At 39.5% G+C, this 26894-nt stretch overlaps 1 protein-coding gene across 1 annotated transcript in view; it reads right to left on the bottom strand.

Moving 5' to 3' along the window:
- Positions 1-26894, bottom strand: part of LOC107297485 (GPI ethanolamine phosphate transferase 2) — a 65553-nt gene that overhangs the window by 23983 nt on the left and 14676 nt on the right. The window contains exons 8-10 of the mRNA XM_015826848.2: positions 20024-20481; positions 15826-16017; positions 8778-9087 (exon numbers count right to left, since the gene is read on the bottom strand). Of these exons, the coding sequence (XP_015682334.1) occupies positions 8778-9087; positions 15826-16017; positions 20024-20481 (960 nt within the window). The remainder of the gene's footprint in view (positions 1-8777; positions 9088-15825; positions 16018-20023; positions 20482-26894) is intronic.

The following is a 26894-nucleotide window of genomic DNA, read 5'->3' as shown; positions in this document are numbered from 1 at the left end:
CCAGTTGCGACCTTTTCTGGACCGGGACGCCTTGCGCACAGTCACTCATGCTCTCGTCACCTCTCGCCTGGACTACTGTAATGCTCTCTACATGGGGCTCCCTTTGAGGAGCACCCGGAGACTTCAACTGGTCCAGAATGCGGCCGCGCGGGCGGTGTTGGGAGGGACTCGTCGCTCCCATATAACACCGCTGCTGCGCAAGCTGCACTGGTTACCAGTGGTCTTCCGGGTGCGCTTTAAGGTGTTAGTTACCACCTTTAAAGCGCTCCATGGCATTGGACCTGGTTACCTCCGAGACCGCCTTCTGCCGCAGATTCCCTCCCACAGACCGGTACGCTCCCACAGAGTGGGCCTCCTCAGGGTGCCGTCGGCCAAGCAATGTAGGCTGGCGACCCCCAGGGGGAGGGCCTTCTCTGTGGGTGCTCCCACCCTCTGGAACGAACTCCCCCCCGAGATCCGGATGATTCCGGATCTCCTTACTTTCCGCCGCGCCCTCAAGACATGGCTTTTCCAGCAAGCGGGCCTGACCTAGGGAGGATTTTAGGTAGGGATTTTAGGTGGGGACGTTTTTAAAAAGTAATTTTAATGGGAACACAGCAATCAATATTTGGCTTTTAATCAGGTTTTAGTGGGGTTATTTTGTGTATTTTTGTATGATTTTTTCTTTTTTGTATTCTGTATATTGTATTTGTGTTTTTAATATGCTGTGAACCGCCCTGAGTCCTACGGGAGAAGGGCGGTATACAAATTAAATTAACATTAACATTAACATTAACATAAAGTCCCATTTGACGTTGTCAAATGCTTTTTGCGCATCAATGAATATCAACGCCATCTGTTTTTCGTTATGAGCTTCATAATATTCTATCGTGTCCAAAATAATCCTAATGTTACCTTTGTAAGAAAACATTCACCACAAACCGAATTGATCCTGAATTTGAAACAGGGGAAAGGCTCACTCAGAAATCTAAGGTCCAGTAAACCAAATTCACTGACCATGTCTCAAAGATAGTGCGGCAAGCATGCTGATCTAGTAGGGAGGGATAAATAATGTCACACGTATGGATTTATCTAAATATTCTTATATCGTGCTGTAATTTCCACTATGTCTGCCTCTTTCTTTGTTTGCCTTTGCAATGTGAGATGCCAAACATATACAAGCCAGGGTTCTGCTGTTGCTCATGGCTGCTCAGCAAAGTGTCAAAGCTTTATGGGGAATCCAGTATCCAGTGCATACTGGATTCCCCACAAAGCTTTGACACTTTGCAAAGGCATTGCAAAGGCAAACAAAGAAAGAGGCAGACGTAGTGAAAATTACAGCACGATATAAGAATATTTAGATAAATCCATACGTGTGACATTATTTATCCCTCCCTACTAGATCAGCATGCTTGCTTGAAAGGAGATAAAATTATGCCGTATCTTCAAAATGATTTCATTGCTCTGAGTGAGCCAGGTTTTGGCTACGGTAGTCAGGTGCTGGGACTCGGATCAGGAGCCTGAGACGAGAGGTGGTCAATCGCTCACAATCTGCTCCTGCCGCTTTGCAGGTTTGTCGTTTCACCTCCCTTTTGCTTCTCCGATTCCGAACCCATTTGAAAGTACACTTGGAGGAATTTTGATTTGGTCAGGGAAATTTTTACTTTGGGAGTTCCCTGCAAAGTAAGGCTTCCAGTGATTAAAAGCACTACATGAGGTTCTGAGGGCGTGCGATGCACTGCTGATGAGAGGCCACTGAGGGCGGGAATGGATTCCAGACAATCTCTGCTGGAGATGAGAAATATGGGTTGAATTGGACTGGTGATTATGAGGGAAGAAGGGTGAGTGACTTGCACTTCAAAGTCCAATCCTGTTACCTGACTTTGAAGCAGACTGAATATTAAGACAGGATGGGGAGGGATTTCTTTAGGTAAGTATCTGTAACCAATACGTTTTGGGTTTGTAAATATTTGCCTGTGTACATTAGTGTGCATATTTGTTGAAGGAAATGGGTGATCCGCAGATTGTGTCAACTTAACAAAGACACAGCCCTAGAGATGATTTAGGATGCAAGTAAAGCTTTCATGATATGTTATACAACATAATAGTAAATGATCCAATTTAAAAAGAAGAGCCGAGAGAAAATACAAGCTCTTTGGGATGAGATAAAAAGAAAAATTAAAGAAGCTTCCAGTATTACCCAACAAGTAAGCTTCTACAGTGAGCATTGTCTTTGATAACAGGAAGCAAAATGGAAATAAAAATGAATTATGCAAAAAAAATGAGTCTGCAAACAAACCATTGAAATAACTGACATATAAATTACAAAAAGAAAAAGATACTATTAAAATTACAAGAGGAAAATACTGTAAAAGCACATAATGTAAACATGCAAAAATGTTTTATCAATATTACTCTAATTTATACAAAGGACAAGAAATTTCCCTGGAGAAAATGGTGAATATTTAAAGAAACAAAATTTACCAAAGGCTACAGAGACATAAAATCAGACCATGAAGTCTGTGAAAGGAAAAAAAGACTAAAACAGAAAAGATGCCTGGATCAGGTTTACAGCTTATTACAAATGTTTTGAAAATGAACTCTTACAACCTTTACAAAATATGATGAATTCTATTTCACCCAGGAGAAAGAAGCTAGGCAGCTGGAAAGAAGCTAATATAGCATTAATACTTAAAGAGGGCCAAGAGCTGATTTCTATAAACTATTGACTATCACTGAATAATGATTACATGTTGTTTCCAATGGTTTTGGCCGATAGGTTGAAAATACTTTTGAAGAATTTATTCATTAAGATCAATGGGGTGTTTTACCCAAAACACAGTTGAGGGTTAATACTAGAAATGTGTTGGACAGTTTGGAATATTTCTAGCAACATAATGAAAAACAAACTACATTGATTTCCTTAGATGCAGAGGCAGCCTTTGACAATTTGAACTGTTTAAAGTTTTGGAAAGAATATTATTAAATGGGTAAACCTGACAGACTCAAGCCTCAGGCCCTATCTAGCAAGATGCAGTTGGGTGTCAAGAAAACTAAGGTTCCCAAAAGAGCGATCTTCCAAGAGAGCGATACAACCTGGAAATCAGGAACAATTCCCTTGCAGTAAGAACTATTAAGCAATGAACAGCTTGCTTCCAGAATAGGACAGCCATTTGTTTGAGATGGTATGAGGACTCCTGTATTGGTCAGGGGGATGGACTAGAAGCCTCCAAGGTCCCTTCTAGCTCTACGATTCTATGACCATTTTACAACTCACAGAAAGCACAAATTGTTAATGGAGAATTAACAAAACCCTGTCAGATACAAAAAGGGACAAGACAAAGATACCCTTTGTCTCCACCCCTGTTGGTATTAATACAAGACAAGAGAATTGCAAGATGGAGTAAAGATTAAAAGAGGAAATGTATAAAGTAAGAGCATTTGCTGAAGGTGATTTTGAAAAGATATTAAAGGAAGATTAAAATTATTTTGTATGCTAGAAGATTTTAAAATTAATAATCAGAAGAAAAAAATGTTAACAAAAGTAATGAAATCAAAGGGTCAAATGGAACTGATGAAGAAAACTGTTTTAAGATTGAGGAAAAAAATAAAATATTTGCTTAACACTACGACAAATATAAATTTTATGTTATTTCAAAACAAGTATGCTAAGACATGGAATGACATTAAAAAGGACATGCTAAGATGAGAGAAACTACAATTGTCACTGTTGGGGAGGATCTCTATGATCAAAATGAATTTTTTGCCTACAATGATGTTTTTGTTTCACACAATACCGTTTTGACAACTGGTATACCATTTAATTAATGGCAAAAAAAGATGTATCTAAATTTGTATGGCAAGAGAAAAAGCCATGAGTTAAATATGTTACAAAGTGCAAAGGAAAGAGGAGAACTGGGTCTACCTGATCTGAAATTGTATTTTGCAGCTTGTTATTTGGTTTGGGAATTGCTGAGAAATAAAAGACTTTTAGCGTTAGAAAAACATGACCTAAGATTTGGGCGGCATGGACACTTGTGGTGCAATAAAAGTCAAGGTTAACGTAGATTTCAAAAATCACTGTATTAGACACTGAGAATATGGAAAGATACAAATCCAGGCTGTGCCTGAAAATATCTTTTTCACTCTCAGCATAAGAAGCATTTTATAGACAAGAAATAATGAAGATACATAGAGCAATGAAGAAACACTGTTATGTGGTTGAAAAGACTGAAATGTACATTATGTTACAATCTTAGAGGGAACTTTATACTGTTAGAATATGACGCCAGGAAAATTATCTAGAATGTCTGAAGGCACATCAAAGTGATGTTGGAAAAGTGAACAAGAATGGTCATTTTATCATGCTTGGTGGATGTGGGAAAAAACTATAACATTTTGGGCACAAGTATATACAGTGATTCAGAAATTTTTAAGCATTAATATTCAACTGAAAGCAGAACTCGTCGTCTTGGGATAAACAGTTAGAAAGTAGCCATGGAACACTCTTTTTATATATGAAAACTGCAATGAGATTATTGTATGCCCAAAATGGAAAGATTTGACAATAAAGGGCTGATTGGCGAAGATGACAAAACTTGCTGAAATGGCTAAACTGCCTTGTTTGATTATAGAAAAGCCAATATCTTCATTTACTGATGCCTGGAAACTCCTTATGGACGTTTTGCTTAAAAAAGAAAAAAAATGAACTTGTGATTTATGCTCATGATGATTAGATAGGGTAGAATACAGAGAGTCGTGATGTAATCCTAGAGAGAGAGGTTAAAAAATAATATTGTACTTATATCTGCCTTAAAGAAGATGGGAAAACACTTCTTTATATATTCTTCTTTCTACATTTCTTCTTTCTTTACCTACACCTCTTCATTTTCCTTTGCACTTTTAGCTTTTTCTTCTACCTCTCCTTTTTTTTTTCCTTTTCCTTTTTGGTTGTATTTTAGTTTGTATGCTTATTGTTACAATTTCAATTTTTAAAAAATCTCATGTAGAAAATCTATATAAATAAAAATGTAAATGTTCGTTTGTTCAAAATCTTACATCTCCGAAAGTTCTTCACCGATTGTTTTGAAATTTTGACACAACGTTGCATTCGAATACGCACGTGTTTTTATATACCTACTATTATATAGATGTCACACCTGTGACAGGTAAAAACATGCTTTTTTGAAAAACAGCGCCATCTGTTGGACGTAAAAGCAACACACGCTACGATTTTACGATTCCATTTCTTTTCCATTTAACCAGACTGAGCCACAGCAACACGTGGCCGGGTACAGCTAGTACTACATAAAAACATTTCAGATACAATTGTGTAAGATTACATTGCAGAAGATCTGTAACCAATCTCAGTGGATTTGTCTGCACCCAAGTTATTTTATGTTAAGAAGACCCATTGCGGGTGCCTTGCCGGAGAGCCTTTCAAAATCAATACCAGAAGCTATTTGTCATAGCAGGAAAGCCACTGCTAGATTATCACAAATTGGAACTCTTGACATTAATATTCTGATCATAAACAAGAATTCTTTTTGCCAAAATTTCCCTGCACGTAGAGGCAATAAGCCTGACAGAAAGCTTCATGCTAAGCACTGAAGTTTTATGAAGCTAGAACTCGATATAAAGGAATTACAGATTGCAGCATGTTGATGGTAGCAAAATAAGTGAAGAAGTACAGAACTACAGGCTCAGAAGAGACTCACGTGCACACGAATTGGGCTGTTAGCCACACCATTTTTCTCCTCCTCTTTTGCCATCCGTATCTCTTTCTAACCTACATTAGGTTGGTATGTCCCATATAACTTTAACATTCTAAATTTTTTATCCCTGAAGTGCAGAAAATAGGAAGGAAAAGATATAAGCAATGCTTTTTAATTAGCTAGATGTGTTCATTCATCTTCACCTCTAAAGAGATTCTTATTTGTCACCAAAACACATCTGGTTCATTAGCTAAGTGCCCCAAGGAAAGATGTGGAGAAGTCAGTAATAGATTAGGTTATTAAATACCATATGAAAATATAAGTCTGTATAGATTAATGTATCAAATAAAAGGCATTGATAGCTGGAGGCAGAGACACAAAATATAAGTAGTTCAAAATTGTTTGGTTCCTTTTATTTCTAGACAAAAGCTGCTAAGGGTAACTGAGTCTGACAATATTCTGAAAACATAACTCCTAAATTTAAAACTGTACTACAAGAGTGTGACAGCATGATTTTTTTTTTCTAAAACTGTCTGTTTATTCTGAAATATCATTGCAATCCAATAATAAATGAAGAGAATTGTGTTTTAAATAGATGCAGCTAACATAAAATATAAAGAGATTCCTTCATTTAATGGGGAGGTAGACAGTATAAAATTGTGTTTTAGTTTTAAAATTTTAACTAGTGAAACTAGCAAATTTTATCCAGAAACAGTTTAGTTATATATTCCAAAGATATTGTCACATTTCAACATTTTCTACTCCAGAAAAGTATTATCTTCATTTTAGGATTTCCTAATGCAAAAATTTCTTAAAATTCTTATAGATTGAGAAAAAATTAGTAACATTTGGTCAATTTAAGTGGCAAGCCTTTTTTTTTAAACGCTTCAATAAAAGCAGTTCTTGCCTAAAATCAAAGGGCTGATATAGTGCTGCACTGATCATCCAATAATTTATATCTGCAGCCTGTCTTCAGTCTTCATTTAGATATAAATTTGGACAATTGAGAAATTAAATATAAACAGAGTCTATGTGGAAAGGTGCTAGGAGAAATAATAATTTCAATTTCAAGACAAAAGCTTTTTTAAATAGCATAAAAGCAGTAGCCAATGGATTGTCTTTCCAGCCTCTTTTAGTTAGAGCACCACTTTCTCTAAAGACCAGATTTTTCCATGCCTTAATTATTTCTCAGATTACTACAACATAATCCATGTGCTTGAAAGGGCCTTTAAAAGTTACATCCTGAAGGAAAATAAATCCCCAGTTTAACCTTCTTAAAGAAAGAAAGAGAAACACAGAGAGAGGAAGAAATAATGTTGTAAGGCCAAATTGTGTGCTAAGCACTAGTCAGAATTTTTGGTAAGGGAAAAATGGAAAGGAGATGGAAAATCCACCAATAGCTACCTGTACCTGCCTAAGAGCCAAACTTGCACGTCTGTCCTGGGCAAGATCAAGTCAAGACTGGGTCTCTATGGTCCAGGACGGGCGTGGCAACTTTGGCTGACTTGATCTGATTGGGCAGGAATACAGTCTAAACCCATTGGTGGATTCTCCATCTCCAGTGCTGGAGAATATAGCACTCAAAGTGGTTTTTCTGATGTAAAACGATAAATAACCAATCTTTATAGACCACCAACAATTCCTTGGTGGTTTACAATAGAAAGAGCCTTAAAATTTAAAAAATCAAGTTAAAAGCCAGAATATTAACAATGAATTAAAGGGACCAACTATTAAGGGACTGTCAAAAAAGATGCATTTTTAAGACTTTTTTAAAAAAAGCAAAGAAAACAATTATGCCGGTCAGTTCAACAAAGGATGCACTCAAAAATGTTGGAGCAGCTAATGTGAAAACTGTTCTAAGCTGCCCTGAGACACATCTGTGACAATAACAGGTGAACTTTCTTACCAGGCCTCAGTGAGTGATAGGAGGAATCATCCTCAAAATCCAAGGCACCTACGGCTTTAAAGGCAATTAACAATACTCTGTATCTCAGATGAAAGAAACTGGCACCAGGATAAAATGCCTTTTTTGCTTGTTTCTTTTTCCCCCCTAGAAACTGGCCTGGCTGCAAAGTTCTGTATAATTGACACTTCTGGACTAGATATAAAAACAGCCCTCCGAAGCACATTTCAGTCATTAGCTCAGAGATTATCCATATAGATGCTGCAGTTTTAAAATCATTTTCTTTCAAGAACTGTTGGTTTCTCGAGTGAACCTGATTTTAAAAAATGCTTTGTCTGTTTCTTTAGTTTAGGAAACAAAAGAGAGGTCTACATTTCATTTTCTACACCCCCTTAGGAGGACTATGATCTCATCCCAAATAGGTAAATCTGCTATTTCTCTGAACAATGACCCTCAAATTAATTTATTTATTAAATTTATAAAACTGCCCATCTCACTGTCTGAGTTAACTCTAGTTAGCTTACAACATAATAAAAAATAAAGATATTAGAACAATTATAAATATTAAAAATGGGTTGAAATTGTAAAAGAGTAAATACAAACTACAGACTACAGAAATGAATATTTTTGCCCTATTTATAATTCTTCCATGCCTTATAGACCACTAAATCAGTCTTACACCAACTACTCTGGCTTTAATTGGTTCCTGGGTACAATTTAAAGGGCTACATATTTTATGCATGGCCTTCCCCAATAAAAATTTATCTAAAACGTTTTTTCTTCATCAAAGGCTTTATTTTATTTAAAATGTTTGGAGTACCAGACATTTGTGAAACTCCATTCCAGATTAGTTAAAGGAAGAAAGCAGTATCTGAAGCTTCGTGCTTTTGTCTGGGAGAATAGACAGGATATAAAAATGATTGAAATAAACTATAACTATTAGAGGAAATAAAACATCATGGCAAAAGTATTGAAATGTGAAGAGAATGACTGTTGTATCAGTTGGATCTACTACCTTTTATTCAACTCTTTTCTCCAAAATAAGTGCTGTGATAATATAAGCTGTTAACAAAGATCTAAAGTCTTATCATCAGCACCTGAACTGATATTAGAAACTAGCTCCTTAATTCGCTTATACATGGCTGCATGTTCTTTCTAAAGATTTGCAATTCCTGGCTTACCTGGAAAAAGAAAAATGCTTGTCCAAACCAATAATGCATGATAGTAACTTGAGCAGCATCAAAATCCAGTGGCTTCCAGATGTAGTTTCTCATCATGGTTTGAACGAATAGGCACAAGACCAAAACTGGCAAGTTATGAGGTCTGAACAAGAGAGCTGATAGCAGAACCAGCCCACTGTAGATTTCCCATAAACCTGTAAACTTGATCTTAGTATCCGTTGAAAAAAATAGAGATTTGAATAAATCTTTTGTGCCTGTGAAGATGATGCCAAGAACAAAGATGTAAACAAAACGTGCTTCAATTATGCCCCTGAAAAGAGACAATAAAAAGACATAATGAAATCAACTTCTGATGATTCAAACATTTATCGCTGGACATAATTTGCTAAAAGGCAGAGAAGGCTTAACTCAAAACAAGTAGTGGGCGTGTGCCATTACTGATGGTAAAACTCATCATGATCACATTATGCATCCCAACAAACAGAATTATACAATAGTTTAAATGAAACAGAGTGATCCGAGCAGGAAAGTATCTTAAACCAGCATTCTGAAAAGAATGAGTTTAACTCCATACATATTTATCTGAAATGAATGCAGTTAAAAGCTTACTGTGCTATACTGTAAACTTAGCCAAAAAATACACAGCACTGTCAAATAAATATGTATGAAATTAGTTTCAGAAAGCTGATCGATATTTGAAAGCTCTGCTGAATTTCTCTCAGGAATAGTGGGGAAAAAAAGTCTGTTAATTCAAAAGGTTTCAAAAGTAAAATATGAATCATTCTTAAGCATGCCACCACAACATCTGCCTTCACAACATTAATGTTCTATCACATACATACATACATATATTAAACTAATATGTGTATATTCAAAATCCCAATCCAGAAAATAAAACGTTATCTATACATGAATGTGCTTAGATGGGGAACAGGTGAGGATTTGAACTGGAGATTTTCTGTCCCAAAGCTCTTAGTTCAGTGGTGGCGAACCTATGGCACGTGTGCCAGAAGCAGCACTCCGAGCCCTCTCTGTGGGCACACGTGCCATGCCCCGGAGATGGTAAGGGACTGGCCCCCGCCTCCCTGGCCCCACCCACCCGGTCTGCCATGACCACCGTGGCCACGCCCACCTGGCACCCGGTGATAAATAAGTGGGTTTTGGGTTGCAATTTGGGCACTGAGTCTCTAAAAGGTTCGCCATTACTGTCTTAGTTACTTTAACATCCTCTGAAACAAAGTTTTCTCCCACAGCAAAAAGTGGGTAGATCATTCCCTATATGAAACTGTTGCCATCATAGCTATAGAGTTGTTCCCACTGCAACACAATTTAACAAAATGTAATGGTCCATTTGAATGTACATGTACTGAGGAACAATTTCTGCTGAACTCCACAGAACTTATTTCCAAATAAATACTTCAGTCAGCTGCAAGGCATCAAGAGCACGATGAGTGCTTATAATCATAAGTCTGAACTAATCCTCTCTGTTACACACAATTTGGGGTTCTTAAAATCCATAAAAACTACATAATCCATAAAACCATACAGTATTAATAATAATTAATCCTACCACTTTTGGGATTTAAATAAGCCATTGTTAACAACAGTATTTTGCAGCCCAAGAGTTTCTATAATTCTTCAGAGTTAACCCCCAATATGTGAAATAGGATAACATCAACACCCAAAAGTATCTTTAAGTACAAGTGACTGATTGAAGCCATTCGGGATGCAAATATATAAGTAAAAGATAGTTTACATCTGAGGAGCCCGGTTTATTCGTGTATGCTACTATCTCCCCAATAAAGAGCAAAAAGATTACAAAAGTTCTTCATTTCCCCCATTCAACAATTTTCTCTGGAAAGCCCATTCTACAAGAGTATGGACCTATAAGTCAATCATAAGTCCCAATAGATTCCTTCAAATGCCTCAAGAGGGGTCAAAAAATAAAAGGAGAATGTGGTAGACTAATTCCCCTTATTCACTGGCCCTTGACAGAATGGAGACTTTGCACGCAACAAGGATGCATCAAAGACTTGACTTGGAGATATCGATCCTGAATGAAAGAACAACACAATATACATAATTGATTGCTCCCAAAATCTTGGCAAGAAATATTAAGAACTCCAAAACAAAACAAGAAAAAAAACCCAAACCTACTAAATTCTTAAATATCAATTTTAAATGTTCTGGAAAATCCTAAGACTTTCTTCTCTGCTGTATCTTCCCTACCATGATAACAAGCAAGACAGAACTTACGGTAAGTGAATAAATAAAAACAAATGGCTGTTTTTACTTCCAAATGTTTTTCTACCGCCAGCTTACACCAATATTCTTCCTCTGCATACTGTTTTTCATCACGATATTTTTTTTCTTAAATCAGTGGTTTTATACTCTCCCATATAGATATTTTAATAGATGCCACTAATCAGGATGCCACTAATCCTGCATTAAAGTTAATTCAGTGAAGAATTTAAAGACAGAATCGCTACAAGAAAAATAGTCTTGGCCAAATCCATCCAACATCAATCAACACTTAAAAGCGGATCTCCAATCCATTATTTTTTTTCTTTTCATGCGCAACCCTCATAAAATAATTAACTGCCCTAAATCTCATCAGCTTCAAACTGACACTCTGCCTAGAGATCACCATAATTGCTTATGGCATAAGCTCTTATTGGATTAGAGTCACCTTCATTAAATGGAAGAAATAGATTTTAGTAAATCTTAATGACTTAATCTCAGATGCTGTTAAAACTTGAAATCATCATCATCATCATCATCATCATCATCATCATCATCATCATCATCATCCTTTCCTTATCTACATCTTTATCTTAATCCAGCACTTTTAAACAGAACAATTGGGATTTCATTTTAAAATTCTGAGCTGGGGGGGTGGGGTGGGGAAATGGGAAGTAAAACTTTATACAACTACTCCTGTGGCCGATGTTATATGATTGTTGCAGTCCATGTCCGTATGTGTCCCAAGTATACATTTACTCATTAAGTACATTTAAAGGGAATCTTGCAGTGAAGCATATGTTACATGAAAATGTTATATGACCTGAAAGTTAACAGATTTGTTACAGGCCAATAGTGGCCTGTACAAGAGTTGACACCGTGAGTTTTCTAATCTTGGGCTTCTCGTTAAATGCCAGCCTAGTTGCCAACAATAATGAATAATCTTCTGAATGGAACACAGTGACCCAACAATATGCTTTTTTTATCCTGACGGGTAGTGGTTTTCTAAGATCACAAGGAAATATCTTAAAATTTCAACAGTCCGAAATATATGTATATGCATTTTTAAGAAGAAAACTTAGAAACTAACCCTTAATCAAAGAACAGCAATTTAAATGACTCACAGTATTCAAAAACTAGAAGTGGGATGGTTTTTGAGATTTGATTATGTTGCATGGCAATACCTGGGATGAGACCTCTGATCCTACTGGAACTGACCTAAAGAAATCTGGGTATATAGTATACGGCTGTCAGAATAGTTAAACACCAGGAGGCCTCCTGCAGGTCGCATCTTTCAAAAGTATAGAGTGACAGTCATTTTCCACCCTTTCTTGTTAAGTGCTGCTTTATCCATTTACAATGCAGCAGGTCCACTGATGGAACAGGCATCGTTAAAAATTATGAACAAGTCACAAACATAGTGCACCTCTCACATTCTTTCTGTACAACCTCCCGTTTGGGTGACAGCCACTGGAGCAAAACTATGCCAGCTTTGCATATCAAGCAAGGATTAGAAAGAAAAAGATTTGCTATTTGAATTTCATTAGAGTGCTTTACAAAGCACAGGCTTTGAGAAAAGTATTATTCAGGCTGATGCCATAAATCAAGCAGCCATAAATTACAATTTCAGGATAAATATCTACTCTATTTTCATTCTAAAAAGGTACTAGGAATCTAACCCAGTGCTATGCTCAAGAACACTTCTAGCCTGAAATCACAAATAGTTGCATACTTTACTGATCAAAGCAACAACTCTGATGAACTTTAAGAAGGCATATTACTGTCAGGCCACAAACCTTAAGCTACATGCATCTATGAACGTTCAGGAAATGTTAATATTATGCTAGCAGTTATAAGGAAGAAAGAGTCACATTCTGAGATGCTTTTATAAATATCAACAGATTTCGTGTTTCCCCGAAAGTAAGACCCGGTCTTACTTTCTTTCGGACTCTGAAGTAAGCACTAGGATTTACTTTCGGGGAGGGCTTAATTTTTGCTGGTACCGGTAGATCGCGAGCGCGCAGGGGTGGGGCAAGGCCTGTGCATGGGGTGGAGAAGCAACGCAGCAGCGAGAGTGTGGTGGCAGACCACATATGGTACCAGGGCGAAGATGGAATTGACCTTTCCCCCACCACCACGTGTTTCCCAGCATGTGGCGGTAGTGGATCGTGAAGGAGAAACAGCATGGGGCTGGGAGTCAGGTAAGGAAAGGGATGGGTGCTGATGGCAGGACGCCCACCCGCTTCACCATCTTCCCTCCCCCCCGAGCCTCCAGCACTCCACCTGCCGCTTTGTTCGGCCTGGCCGCCCCACCTCAGCGCCCCTCCCATCACCGCCCAGCATAGCCACCCTGGGGCTGCAGGGGCTAGCCTGGCATGGGAAGGGCATATGCGCCCTGCTCGGCCACTTCACCACCCTCCCTTCCCGAGCCTCCGGCGCTCCACCTGCTACCTCAGCACCCTTCCCGTCGCCGCCCAGCACGGCCGCCCCAGGGCTATGCTCGGACCTCCAGGAGCTACAAGGATCCGTGTGCACCCTTTTCGCACCGCTGTTTTTGGCGCCGCATCTGTGTGCGGGTTTGCTTTGCTGTTTTTGGTGGCGTTTTGGGAGGTGGTCTATCCCAATTCGCAGCGTGACCACCGTCCAATCACCATGCCGCCTCTCAGGAGGGCAGCATCAGCTTCCAATGCAGCAGCAGGGAAGACAGAAGGCAATCCCACCCACCAAATTAGCCTGGCGAGGGGTGGGGTGGGAAACCGAGCGGCACAAAAAGCAGTGCTCGGAGCCTCCAGGAGCTGCAGGGATCTGGGTGCAGGGATCTCCTTTGCAGTCATCCTCCTGCAATGCACAACCTCTCCTTGTAAGCAATCCAGATCGCCCAGGGTCAGGTTGGTCGTTCCGAGAGGCTCATCCTGCATGTGCAGCGGAGCTGGATGACGGGAATGGGTCACGCCTCCCGCAACGGCCAACCTGACCCCGGGCGAGCTGGATTGCTTCAGCTGCGAGGAGCCTGGGCTAAGCTTTCCTGAAGTTGATGGGAACTGCGACCCGCCACAGCTGAACAATTTAGCCAAGCTGCAAAATTGAACTCACAGCGGTGGCACCGGCACAGGTAAGGTGGGGGGGAAGCACGCGATCCAGCCTGCCAAAAAAACTACGGTGGGATGGTGTGGGCAGGGTTAAGTAGGGCTTACTTTTTGGTGTAGGGCTTATATTAACCTAAACCCCCCCAAAATAAGCTAGGTCTTATTTTATGGCTAGGTCGTATTTTCAGGGAAATACGGTATTAATTCCTACCAATCATTTCTTACATAACAGTTTTTGTTTTCCCAAACTTTTTTTTCACAGGGATACCTACCATTGCCCTCTAACATTTAATTAGTTGCCTATAACAGACAACAAATAATCTGTCGGCATTTACACATGTTTAAAGGCAGAATACTCTAGTTATTTTTTTTCACATGGGTCCCCTTCTAATCTTGTTTTTTCTCCTGTGGGCCTCCTGTCCAGGTCCCATTATTGGATATGAACATGGGACAGTAATTGTGGGGGTTTTTTGGGCATTCAAGGGACAGTATTTACAATACTATACAACAGAACTGATGCTGTAGAACCTGAGGACAAATGATAGTGGAATGTTGCTGACTTGATCGGGTAAGTTCTCAAAAATATTTAGCCACTGGTGGGAACAGCATGCTTGAATTGATCCATGAGGTTCATCGCAATTTTAGCTGCTCTATCTTCTATCCTGCCCATTTTGATCTATGACTAAATGGGGGAAGAATGATAACAGATTTTTGTACTGTTATTTATTATATTAATTTGAAGATGGTGGATAGGCGGGAAAGGCTGTAAAGAGCTCCTCCAAAAGCCAAAGTTTTTTTTTTAATTTTAAATTTTTATTACATTAATTTATAGTATAATTCTGTAGTGTTGTTTGGATTGGAGGGATTATAATACGAAAGTGAAGTAAAGGGAGTATTAAAGTAGAAGTGGAGAGTTTGTACCTTGGAGCTGAACTGGAATGGGATGACCTCGCTAAGGTGACTGAAGTTCTTGTCATGTTAGGTGCAAACAACCAGACCCATAGGGGAATAGTATTTTCTTATCAGGAGAATTTAAGATGCAGCACTTATAGTATAAAACCTACCCTTTAGAACAGGGGTGTCAAACTGCCGGCCCGCGAGCCGGTTGCATCATATGGAGGCCGCGCCCACCCCCAGCTCCGGCAATGGAGAAAAAGTCGCGATACACCGCGACACATCACGTGACGTGGTGAGTTTGACACCCGTGCTTTAGAATGTTCCCCACACATTCTCTTTGGGAATAGAACCTAAACATTTCTGCCATGCCACGCTGGAGATGTTTGATCTCTATCCAGGTCCTGTGCAGCCCACAGGAACGACACAACAAAAAATGTATTGATAGCCACCCAGAGGCAAGTGCCTAAAGCCATTAAATGGATAAATAATTGCAGCAGCATAAGAAATCTCTCAGGCTTGCCTAAAATAAACTGCTAAAATGGGGGAAACCTGAGTTACCCAGGAACAGAAGGACTGTTCTGTTGTAGTATGCAAAATAAATTCCTAAGATCAAAACTCTCTAATTTTAAGCGTGTGTCTTTTGCATCGACACCTCCACTGGCAGATTCCAGGGTTCTTGTCAAAACAGTGTAAACCACTCAAATCTGCAATCTGCCCACAACTCTTAGAAAACATGTGCACAAACCCACGTAGTACTTATTTGTGATATTTCTTTTAGACCTCAAGGTGTTAAGTACATTTACATAGCTTGCTAATGAACTTACTTTGAAATATCTTTTCTGTCTCGTTGCCATGGAAATTCCACATTTCCTATCGCTGCCCGGTAACTGTACACTCCCAAGAGTCCAAGTGCCATTGCTATTTTCGAAACCAAAGAACATCTTCGATGAACAAGTACAAGGATCATAACTAGAGACACTGATGCCAGAAGAGAAAGTTCAGCTTTGTGTTCAGAGCTGTAAAACCAACAACAAATTCAATTAAATTTTTTTTTTTATAAGGTTCGCTGACAAGTTTTATTTTTCTCTTTCTTAGCAAGCTTCGATTCATTCACTGATCAGAAAACCAGTAGTCTTTTCTCACCACATCAGCTTCTGTAAACTCTTTCGGCAGCATTTATTCTGCGCCAAAATATCAGACGTTTGACAATCCCATTCAAGGTATCTGTGTTACCTCTCTAGAACCTTCGCATTCTTCATAAAGTCATTTGACTGAACGATGTGAGGATTTCGTTTGCCTTTTGCAAAAGCCATTAACTCAGGGGTCTTTCAAGCTCTTCATTTTCAGTGAGCAGTTTCCATATTGTTTTTGACTCTCGGGAGCCTACGGGGTCTATAATTAGAATACTTCCTTTCAAAACCTACCAAAGAATTGGGATCCAGGTCTTTCAGGGAAAACCTTCTCCTTCATCCAGTTGCTCATATTGCTGGAACTGGGTATGTCTAGTTTAATGAAGAGAAGGACGAGGGGGGACATGATAGCAGTGTCCCAATATCTCAGGGGCTGCCACAAAGAAGAAGGAGTCAAGCTATTTTCCAAAGCCCCTGAGGGCAGGACAAGAAGCAACGGGTGGAAACTAACCAAAGAGAGAAGCAACCTAGAACTAAGGAGAAACTTCCTGACAGTTAGAACAATTTATCAGTGGAACAACCTGCCTCCAGAAGTTGTGAATGCTCCAACACTGGAAGATTTTAAGTAGAGACTGAATAGCTATTTGTCTGAAATGGTATAGGGTTTCCTGCCTGAGCAGGGGGGTTGGACTAGAAGACCTCCAAAGTCCCTTCCAACTCTGCTATTCTATTCTATTCTATTCTATTCTATTCTATTCTATTCTATTCTATTCTGTTCTGTTCTGTTCTGTTCTGTTCTGTTCTGTTTAGATTGGCTTTGTGGGGCACCTTCATTAAAGTTAATCAGATGATAACTACAGGAAGCTTTCTCAACTGTGGGCCAATACTTGTTGAATTCTCCCAGTAACATACAGTGCTCTGTTTTAAGTGCTAAGCAGAGCTTAAATAGATTTGAAATCGCTGATATACCTTTATTTCTACTAGCAAATCTGCCTCCATTAGTTACACTTGTTATAATAATCACCCTTATAATTCTGGCAAAAAAAAATACACACACTTTCCCATTCTGGAAAAAATATTAAAGAGGAAATTGGGACAAAAATCTTTTACCCTAAGTAGATCAGCAATATGGAATCAACTGCATTGTGTACAGGATTATGGGGCATATTGTGGGATGCACAATGCCCAGACTCATGATACTATACCACCGTGGTCTAGTAAAACACTAAAGGCGTGGCTGCAGTTTCAGGTGGCTGAAGAAGATTCATAAACGGCAGGGAAATTGTCTTTCAAGAAACTTTCCCCGCCCTCTCGGATCTCACTGAGGAACTTCTGACAAAGGGGAAAATACCACTGCATTCTAAGATGATAACCGTATTGATGTGGAAGAGCTCTATAGAAATAATTTCCCTAAAAATCTTTGATGAAAGTTTAGTGTAAAGAAAGGGAAACATCTTTCTATCTATAAAACTGGTTTGTCTACAGATCCCTGATATATACCGTGTTTTCCCCAAAATAAGACCGGATCTTATATTAATTTTTGCTCCAAAAGATGCAATACGGCTTATTTTCCAGTTTGGTCTTATTTGGGGAAAAATATGGTACTAAATGCATCTCGCTGGCGATCTTAACTGGGGCTTATTTTTGGAGTAGGGCTTATATTATGAGCATCTGGAAAAATCATGCTAGGGCTTATTTTCCGTTTGGGTCTTATTTGGGGGGAAATATGGTACTGGGACCAGAAAAAGGAGCCCCAGGAGTACTTTCTTTGGCAGACCTTGTCAGAAAATTTAGTAGGTATTTCTGTGGAACCATTCTCCTGAACGCCATTGCATCAATCTTTTCTTCTACGTGGCAATCAGATCATGCGACTTCCTGCTTCTCAGAAAAAACATTATTTTTTTAACAAGCCTAAACCTGATAACACAATCCTGTGTTTTTTTAGGATTCCGTATGTAACACAACTGGACATCAGCTTAACATTGCTCCCAGCTTCCAGGAAAATCTCACATTTAACTGGGGGGGTTTTTTTTTGGGGGGGGGAGGTTGTCTATTCGAAAAAGCGCCTTTCGAGGCATTATAGTTGCCAAGATGTGTGATCAATATCTGATAAAATCTAGGAAGACAAGTTTCAGCTCCTGGCTCCTTTCGATAAGCATCAGCAATGCAAACAAAGCAAAACAATGCGAAAGGAATCTTTAAAAGGCAGTTTATAAAAAGCAACACAATTTGGCTTTTTGCGTCACAGCAGTTGGGTTGCCTTGGTGCTTAGTTCTCGTTTTATTTTTAGCACAGTGCACACACAGCTTTGAGTCACGGGGGTTCTAGCAATACCTCTCCCCCTCTCCCCCCATACACACACATTGCAAGGCCTGCAGAAACACAGCCGTTGGTGGGTTTCCACACACGGCTATAGCAGCATACTCCGTTTAGTAAATCAGGTGTGCTCTAAAAAGCACACTGTGCCAGCAGAACAAACGTGCTGCTGAAACATTCTGGTTAAGGAGCGGGAATGTTGTGTCGCACTCACACATCCCTGCAGCTTCGCTCTGTGGTGAAAGAAACATAATCAGGTAGAAAGGGAAGCTTTAGCAAGAGATGCAAAGATTAATTTGTTCATGTCATCAGACTAAGAAACGGGGAAAAAAAAAGTTTTAACTGATCCTGACCCAAACCCCAACTCAACTCCTCCTCCTCCACAGGTATTCTTTTAGCACCTGCTGGTTAAGACAGAGATAGTAGGAAAAGAAAGGGAGAGGCCAGAATAACCACATGCATTGAGTAAGAAAGCCACTGGGTTAAGCTTCCTTCCTTTTCCAAAAGAAAAATCTGCCTGCACTTCAGCCTCAGAACAAGTGAAACAATGTACTAGCCAATTCCTATGGCGCTGGGGGTGATGGGTTTGGGTGATGGGCATTTTAGTCTGACCCCTATCTAGAAGGCATTCAGTTGGGGAAAGCTAAATTCATTTTAAGTCACTGCTCAGCTGGATGGTTATCATCCTCAGCTGATGGTTTTTCCCCTCCCTTCACATACTCAATAACCCAAAACACAGTGCAGGGAAGCAGAAAGGGAGAAGGTGGGGGGAACGGATACAATATTCACATGTACAAATCTTGTTCGAGATTTTCAGGCTAAAGCAGAATATGTCAAATAAATAAATAAAGCTTATTTTTTATTTAAGAAACAAGGGAAGAAATATACCCAAGCACCGTATAATTAATATATCTTGCAAATATTTTAAAAAAACAACTTTTAACCAGAGAATTAAGAACTCTGCTAGCCATACCTTGTAGTTAAAGTTACTAAAAGTTTAAAGACATGTTTCTCTTCCGACTTAGTTGAAGGATTTCTACAGCTTGCTATCGGAGTAACTACTGATTTTTTTTTTGTTAAATCATTATATCATATCAGAGAGCGAGAGAGAGAGAGAGAGAGAGAGAGAGAGAGAGAGAGAGAGAGAGAGAGAGAGAGAGAGAGAGAGAGAGAGAGAGAGAGAGAGAGAGAGAGAGAGAGAAAGAAGATATACTGAACGGTTTTTCTCTGTATCCCACCAGTGGAGTGATGCAAGAAATATCTTATTTATTTATCAAATGTATATGGCCACCCACCGCACAAAACAGGGACTCTGGGCCATCTACAACAAGGCTAAAACTCAATTAATATATATATAAGACAATTATTATTTAAAACATTTTAAAGTGTTTAAAAGCACCAGGGTAAAAGAGGTCAAATATTAGGCAAGGGGCAAATGTCAATAGCAAGGGAGCCTCTTCAGTATCTCACCAGTCCTCGGGGGTCCCCAGTTCTGACAGGACAATCGGTTTCTGAGGCACTATGTACTTATGCACTAGACCTTAAGCAATCTACGTTACAAAAATCAAATAGGTACCTTGTCAGCCAATGTCCAAAATCTGGTCTATGCGCCCACTGGACTCCAGTTTGATTCAATGAACGAAGCACTCTACAGATGATAAGGATGAGCCAGGGAGTTGCTAAAGCCATCCACTTCTCGAAGTTATTTATGCTTACAGGGTTGGCCCCTCTGCCCATCTTCAGATCATCCTCTGTCATTTCAATATCACTTCTGTAGTGGGAAGGCGTTTCTTCCATTTCTTCAGCCTTTGCCTTACCCGTTGGGAGGATCTGCAGATCACCGTCCTTTGTCAAGAAATAATGTCTACAGATTTCTTGGCAGAGGGCAAGGCAAAGGGTATTGACCAGGAAATACCAGGTTTGGTGTTCTTCTTCAATAAAGCTGCTAGCACCCAGACTTGAAATATGGCCAATGGTGCCTGCCAGGATCAGCACATCTAATTCAGACCAGCTGGAAGGAGCAGCAGCTGGATTCTGCAAAGAGAAAAAAAAATGGATATACAGTAATTTGAAAGAATCCAACATATCATTAGAATCGGCAACATATTGTTGCTTCCTCAGTGACAACGGTACTTTTGTTATATTTTATGTAAATCCTCTTCAATCCTGATCTAAAGCAAGGTTAATTCAGCGCTGCTGACAACACTGTTAATTTTGCCACTGAAACTACTGCACGTTCTCTTTCAAGGACTGGGGTGCAGCCTCCTGCAATAACTTATGAAACACTTTTTAAGGTAGATTAGTTTTACATCAGGATAAGAAACAAAATCACATGAAAATGAAAAGAGCAAACTTTCACCAATCAGCAATTCTAAAAAAAAAAAGATATAAGTAAGGATCTTTTCTTGCCTATCCGCTTTCCAATGTTTGAATGCTTGAGGGAAAAAACTACAACACTCCCATGGAGGGATGGGTACGCTGCTGAAATTGAGAAACAAAGTGGACATCCCAAAGGTGCTTTTCCAAAAGGCAACTGGACTTTCTTCGTTGTTTTTTTCTTGAAAATGTTTCATTTCTCATCCAAGAAGCTTCTTTAGTTCCGAAGAAGCTTCTTGGATGTGAAGTGAAATAGTTTCAAGAAAAAAAACAAACCAAGATAATCCAGCTGCCTTTCGGAAAAGTACCTTTGGGACCATAATGACCTGGATGATTGAGAATCTCCATAGACAACAAAAGTGAACAATTTTTATGGCACATTTTTTGTCTGAGGTTGGATGCTTGGGGATATCTTAAGGCTAAAAGCAAAATATTTCCATTTCCACACTTAACCTCAAGTCCCCAAACTGAGCAAACAATAGGCTGAAAATTCTCAGCACCTTCCAATACCGTTGCCATATCCCTGGAAAGCTAGGACAATAATCCGCAACTCCAACCCCAGAAAAAGTTGATCATCTTGATGTAGTTTAACAGCAACCATAAAAAGAACGGTGATGCACAGATTATCTTGTCCCTCCTGAAACTATGGCTTTATTTCAGACAAAAGTGTCATGCAAGGTTGCCCCAAAGAATAGATGTTTTATATGCTAATCACTCTAGAGCATCAAGCACAGTGATTTAAAGAAAGCTAAAACCCCTTCAAAAAATCCTTGGCACAGGATCTTCAACAAATTGAAATACACTTTGTTGCACAAAAAACATGACGATTTAGGTAAAATGCAATCAAGTAAAGGAAAAGTGTAATCACTTAAGTTACAAGCAATGGCATCTGTAGAATAATATCTTTCAAAATGTAAAGATAATCAGAGAAGATCCAGAAAAGAGTACTTTGTCAATTCAAACGCTGGCATTATTCCATAGTTGATCAGGCAGCCCATTTCACGAAGATTGAATTATATCAAGGCACCATGATGTAGATATTGAAAACAGAAAGTTTGGAGGATAAACCAATCAGGTGCTAGTCACCCAGAGGCATTAAACTACAACCACAACTGGCGTGGCTAAAGTGGCATAGGATGAGGCAGGAGGGAAATGAAGGCAAAGCAGGATGCTTACACAGGTTATACATGAGACAGAAAACAAGTTCCTTATCAAACAACAATCATATGGCGTCAAAAACTCATTGTGTTTTTTGAGACTTTCCGAGATAGCTGGAAACCTTTGGATGACTTCAGCAATCACTCTCTCAGTTTTGTCTTTAACATTTTTTGTTTCCAAAATGGCTTCTTTGAGATCTCTAATGAAGTATCTGAGATGCAGGAATGCTTTGATCCTCATCTTAAGTCCTGATATCAAACTCAAACTCAAGCCCATTAATTCTTTTGTACAATGTTTGTTCTGTTTGTCCTATGCAGAATCCACAACAGCCACCTCTGGCAGATCGTGGCACATATCACATTAGAGGAAGGACATGCGAAGGCGCCTCTAATTTTGCGTGTAAAGTTGTTAGGCCTCTGATAGTGCTGTTGATGTAAATGTTGGGAAAGCGTAGACATCTTGGTTTGGTTCCCATGTTAGAATCATTGTCTGTTGTTGCCTGTTGCTTGTGAGAATTTGCTTCAAGTTGAGTTGGTAGTCTGTGTTCAAGTATTGGGCTGCCACCCAATCCTAAGAAAGCACTGTGTCTTTATCTAGTATAGGCTGTAGCTTCTTCATAATATTTTTTGTGAGCTATGGTCTGTAAGCGACAATCGTGTTCTTTTGTTGTACTTCTATGATCTGTCTCTTAATAGGCCCCCTCTGGAAAGTGATCTAGCTCTGCTTATTTTCTAATGATCTCCTGAATCGGCAATTTAGATTCCTGAATTGCCTGGTTTAATCCCACAAGAGCAACAAAGATGAAAAGAGGTCTGAACTATGCAATGAACAGTTAAGGGAACTAGATATGTTCAGCCTAAAATGAGAAGAATTAGGGAGTGACATGATAGCTGTCTTTTGGTACTTGAGGGGCTGTCACAGAGATGAAGGGGTTGACATTCTCTAAAGCACCTGAAGGCAGAACAAGAAGCAATGGGTGGAAGCTCATTAAAGAGAGATCCTACCTGGAACTAAGGAGAAATTTTCTGGAAGTGAGAGCAATTAACCAATGGAACAAATTGCAAATTGTGAATGCTCCATTGCTGGAGGTTTTCAAGAAAAGATTTGTCCAGGATGGTATAAGGACTCCTGCTTTGGGTTAGAAGACTTGCAAAGTCCCTTCCATCCCATCCCATCCCCAATTCCATCCCCTATTCCTATTCCTATTCCACTTCCACTTCCTATTCCATTTCCTATTCTTATTCCTAATAGTGAAGGTAAGTAGGTAAGTAGGTAGGAGGTAGATTACGTGTGTGTGTGTATGTGTTTGTGTGTGTGTGTGACAGAGAGAGAGAGAAGTTAAAGTATTGCATGAATTAACAACAAAAAGAACCACTCATCTAGTTGAAAGGAAAAAAATATATTATTCTATACTTACTAATACATAAATGCATTTTAGAATGAAAACTATTTTTAAAAGTTGTTCTTTGCTCCATTTCACATTAATTTTAAGTATAATTTAATATGACACCTACCTAATTTTCATGCCTTTTCCCACTTAGATAAGAACTGGTGAAAAGCAGGCTCAAAATTTAAGAACTTGTATTTCTTTTTTCCCTGTTCCTCTTATTACAGTTTCTGTAATATACTGCTTTTATATGAAATTATCTTCAAGGCAGTTTGCCATAAACTGCTGGTTAAAACAGCACACTTCATCCAGTTAAACTACAATCTTAAAAATGCTGCTTCAAAACTTATTATTGCTCCATTATAAAATCGGATAACATGGATTAGTGGAAGAAATAGTTTTCAGGCAGTGATTTTTTTCAAAGATTGAAAAGATGCCCCTTGAAGCTCTGTGCAGCAGTCTCACCAGCAGTATCCTGAAACTAATCTTCCTGAACCATACACTTAGGCTTGGATAATTTAATCATTAAAATTAACCACATCTTATACCCTTTAGGCAGCAAGCTTTCCTAGCTGTAACAAATTCAAAGTTCAAAATCAGGAAGTTGCAGAATATTTTTAATTTCCTCCAGACTGCAACCTCACTCACAAACAGACATGTCCAAGAAATTGTTAAATTTATGCAGGCAAATAAGCAGGATTTGTCAGTGCACAAATTCAGCTTAGGATGTAAGAATCACCAAACGGCCATCCTGAATTTACAATGTATAGTATCTTGGCTCAAGGTTCATTCAGCCTTCCATCCTTCCGAGGTCGGTAAAATGAGGACCTAGATTGTTGGGGGGGGGGGGGAAATGCTGACTCTGTAAACCGTTTAGAGAGGGCCGTAAAGCACTGTGAAGCAGTATATGAGTCTAACTGCTATTGCTATACACTACATTGGGAATATATCTAAAACTGGACACTATAGGACTCTGAAAGAAAAGAAGGCAATACAGGTAATCCTTGATTTACGAGCACAACGCAGCCCAAAATTTATGTTGCTAAGGGAAACATTTAAGTGACTTTTTCCCCTTTCTTGCCACAGTTGTTAAGTGAATCATTGCAGTTAAGTTGGTAACACGGTTGTTAAGTGAATCTGGCTTCCCCACTGACTTTGCTTGACAGAAGCTCGCAAAAGTTGATCACATGACCCCGGGACCTGGCAACTGCTATAAATATGAACCAGTTGCCAAGCATCCAAATTTTGGTCACGTGAGCAAGGGGGTGCTGCAATGGTCATAAGTGTGGAAAATGGTCATAAGTTACTTTTTTTTCAGTGCCATTGTAACCTTGAATGATCACTAAATGAACTGTTGCAAGTCAAGGACTACATGTACACAAGGGCTTTCCTATATGCTAGACTGGATGAATGTTTTGTGTCATTCAGAATGGTCCTTTTGATGTTCTTACTTTAACAAACTATGCCTCAACAATCACTGCCGCACACCAGAATGCCAACGAAGAATATAGAACAGTGGTGGCGAACCTATGGCACGCGTGCCAGAGGTGGCATTCGGAGCCCCAGCCCCGCCTACCACTGCAACCCCCTCACCAGCAGCCTGCCCAGAGGCGCAGCCCACACAGCCAAGCACATGGCAGCCGGGGAGCAGGGGCAAGACTCCGCCCTTGCGCCCCATCACCTGCAGATAATGTTGCGGAGTGCGGGCGAAGGGTGTGGCCGCCATGGCGCCCCAAGGCTGCCTGTGGTGAGTGGCCCTGTGGGCGGGTGGAGCGGGGGGCAGAGCGGGGGCAGGCCAGGGGGCAAGCCGGTTTTGGGGCACTTGATCTCTAAAAGGTTCACCATCCCTGATATAGAACATACTGGAAAAGAATGAGTGAATTACAAAATGGATACAAGCCTGCTTTCTAAACAAGCCTTCACATTAGATCTTAAGACTAAGACCTTACTCAAATAATGGGAGTAATGTTAGAACTTAACTCACCTTTGAATCCTTACTGAAACCTATGCTTTCACAGAAACAACTTGGTATGACATTTTACTTATCCAACAACATAATAATTCTATCTTCAAGATTATTTTGCCACCTTCTTCAAAGAGGCCAACCGTTCTGAGACATACAGTCATTATAGGGAATTCCAAAATAAATGTTTGCAACATTACTGGGATTGGATTCCCACAAATCATATTAACAGCAAGCCCATTAAATGAAGCAACTCATTAAAATAAGAGAAATTTAGTCGGGAATTCATGCACAATTGATTTCAGAAGTTCTGTTCTAATATACTACGTTGTATAGTCTGCCCTGATAGGAAAATCAAGAAGTACACAAACAGTTCAAAATCAATGTAATCAATTGAACACACTTGGCTTTCCTTGTTTTTGTAGCAACCTGCCAATCACCTCTGCAAGATGGCTGAGGAGATCTCTCCTTGATGATTACTAAAACAGTTATATTATTGAGGCTGTAAGTGGGGTTGACATTTTATACATAATATGCAGGTATTCTATTATACGTTAATTAATAAACATGAACGGTCATAGATTATAGAGGAATCAATGTATACAGTTGCAAGAAAAAGTATGTGAACCCCTTGGGATAACACGGAGTTTTGCATGGATTGGTCATAAAATGTGCTCTGAACGTCATCTAAGTCACAACAATAGAAAAACACAGTCTGCTGAAAATAATAATACACAAACATTACATGTTGCCATGGTTTAATTGAACATAACATGTAAACATTCACAGTGCAGGGAGGAAAAAGTATGTGAACCGTTGGACTTAATAACTGGTTGAGCCTCCTTTGGCAGCAATAACCTCAACCAAACATTTCCTGTAGTTGCAGATCAGACCTGCACAACGATCTGGAGTAATTTTGGACCACTCCTCTTCACAAAACTGTTTCAGTGTAGCAATATTCTTGGGATGTCTGGTGTGAATCGCTCTCTTAAGGTCATGCCACAACATTTCAATCGGGTTAAGGTCAGGACTCTGACTGGGCCACTCCAGAAGGCGTATTCTGTGCTGTTGAAGACATTGTTTTGTTGAATTATTTGTATGCTTTGGGTCATTGTCCTATTGCATCACCCATCCTCTGCGGAGCTTCAGTTGGCGGACAGATGGTCGTACATTTTCCTGCAAAATGTCTTGATAAACTCTGGAATTCATTTTCCCATCAATGACAACAATCCGTCCAGGCCCTGAGGCAGCAAAGCAGCCCCAAACCATGATGCTCCCTCCGCCATGTTTTACAGTGGGGATGAGGTTTTGATGTTGGTGTGCTGTGCCTTTTTTTCTCCACACATAGTGTTGTGTGTTTTTCTCAAACAACTCAATTTTGGTTTCATCTGTCCACAGTATATTTTGCCAGTAGTGCTGTGGAACATCCAGGTGCTCTTTTGCAAACTTCAAACGTGCTGCAATATTTTTTTGGGACAGCAATGGCTTCCTCCGTGGTGTCCTCCCATGTACTCCATTCTTGTTTAATGTTTTCCTTATTGTAGATGTGTCAACAAAAATGTT

This window comes from Protobothrops mucrosquamatus, unplaced genomic scaffold, assembly GCF_001527695.2.
Source record: "Protobothrops mucrosquamatus isolate PMUCROS unplaced genomic scaffold, P.Mucros_1.0 scaffold3334, whole genome shotgun sequence".
In the NCBI taxonomy this organism is placed as follows: domain Eukaryota; kingdom Metazoa; phylum Chordata; class Lepidosauria; order Squamata; family Viperidae; genus Protobothrops; species Protobothrops mucrosquamatus.
This window is presented reverse-complemented; position numbering and strand designations above follow the sequence as displayed.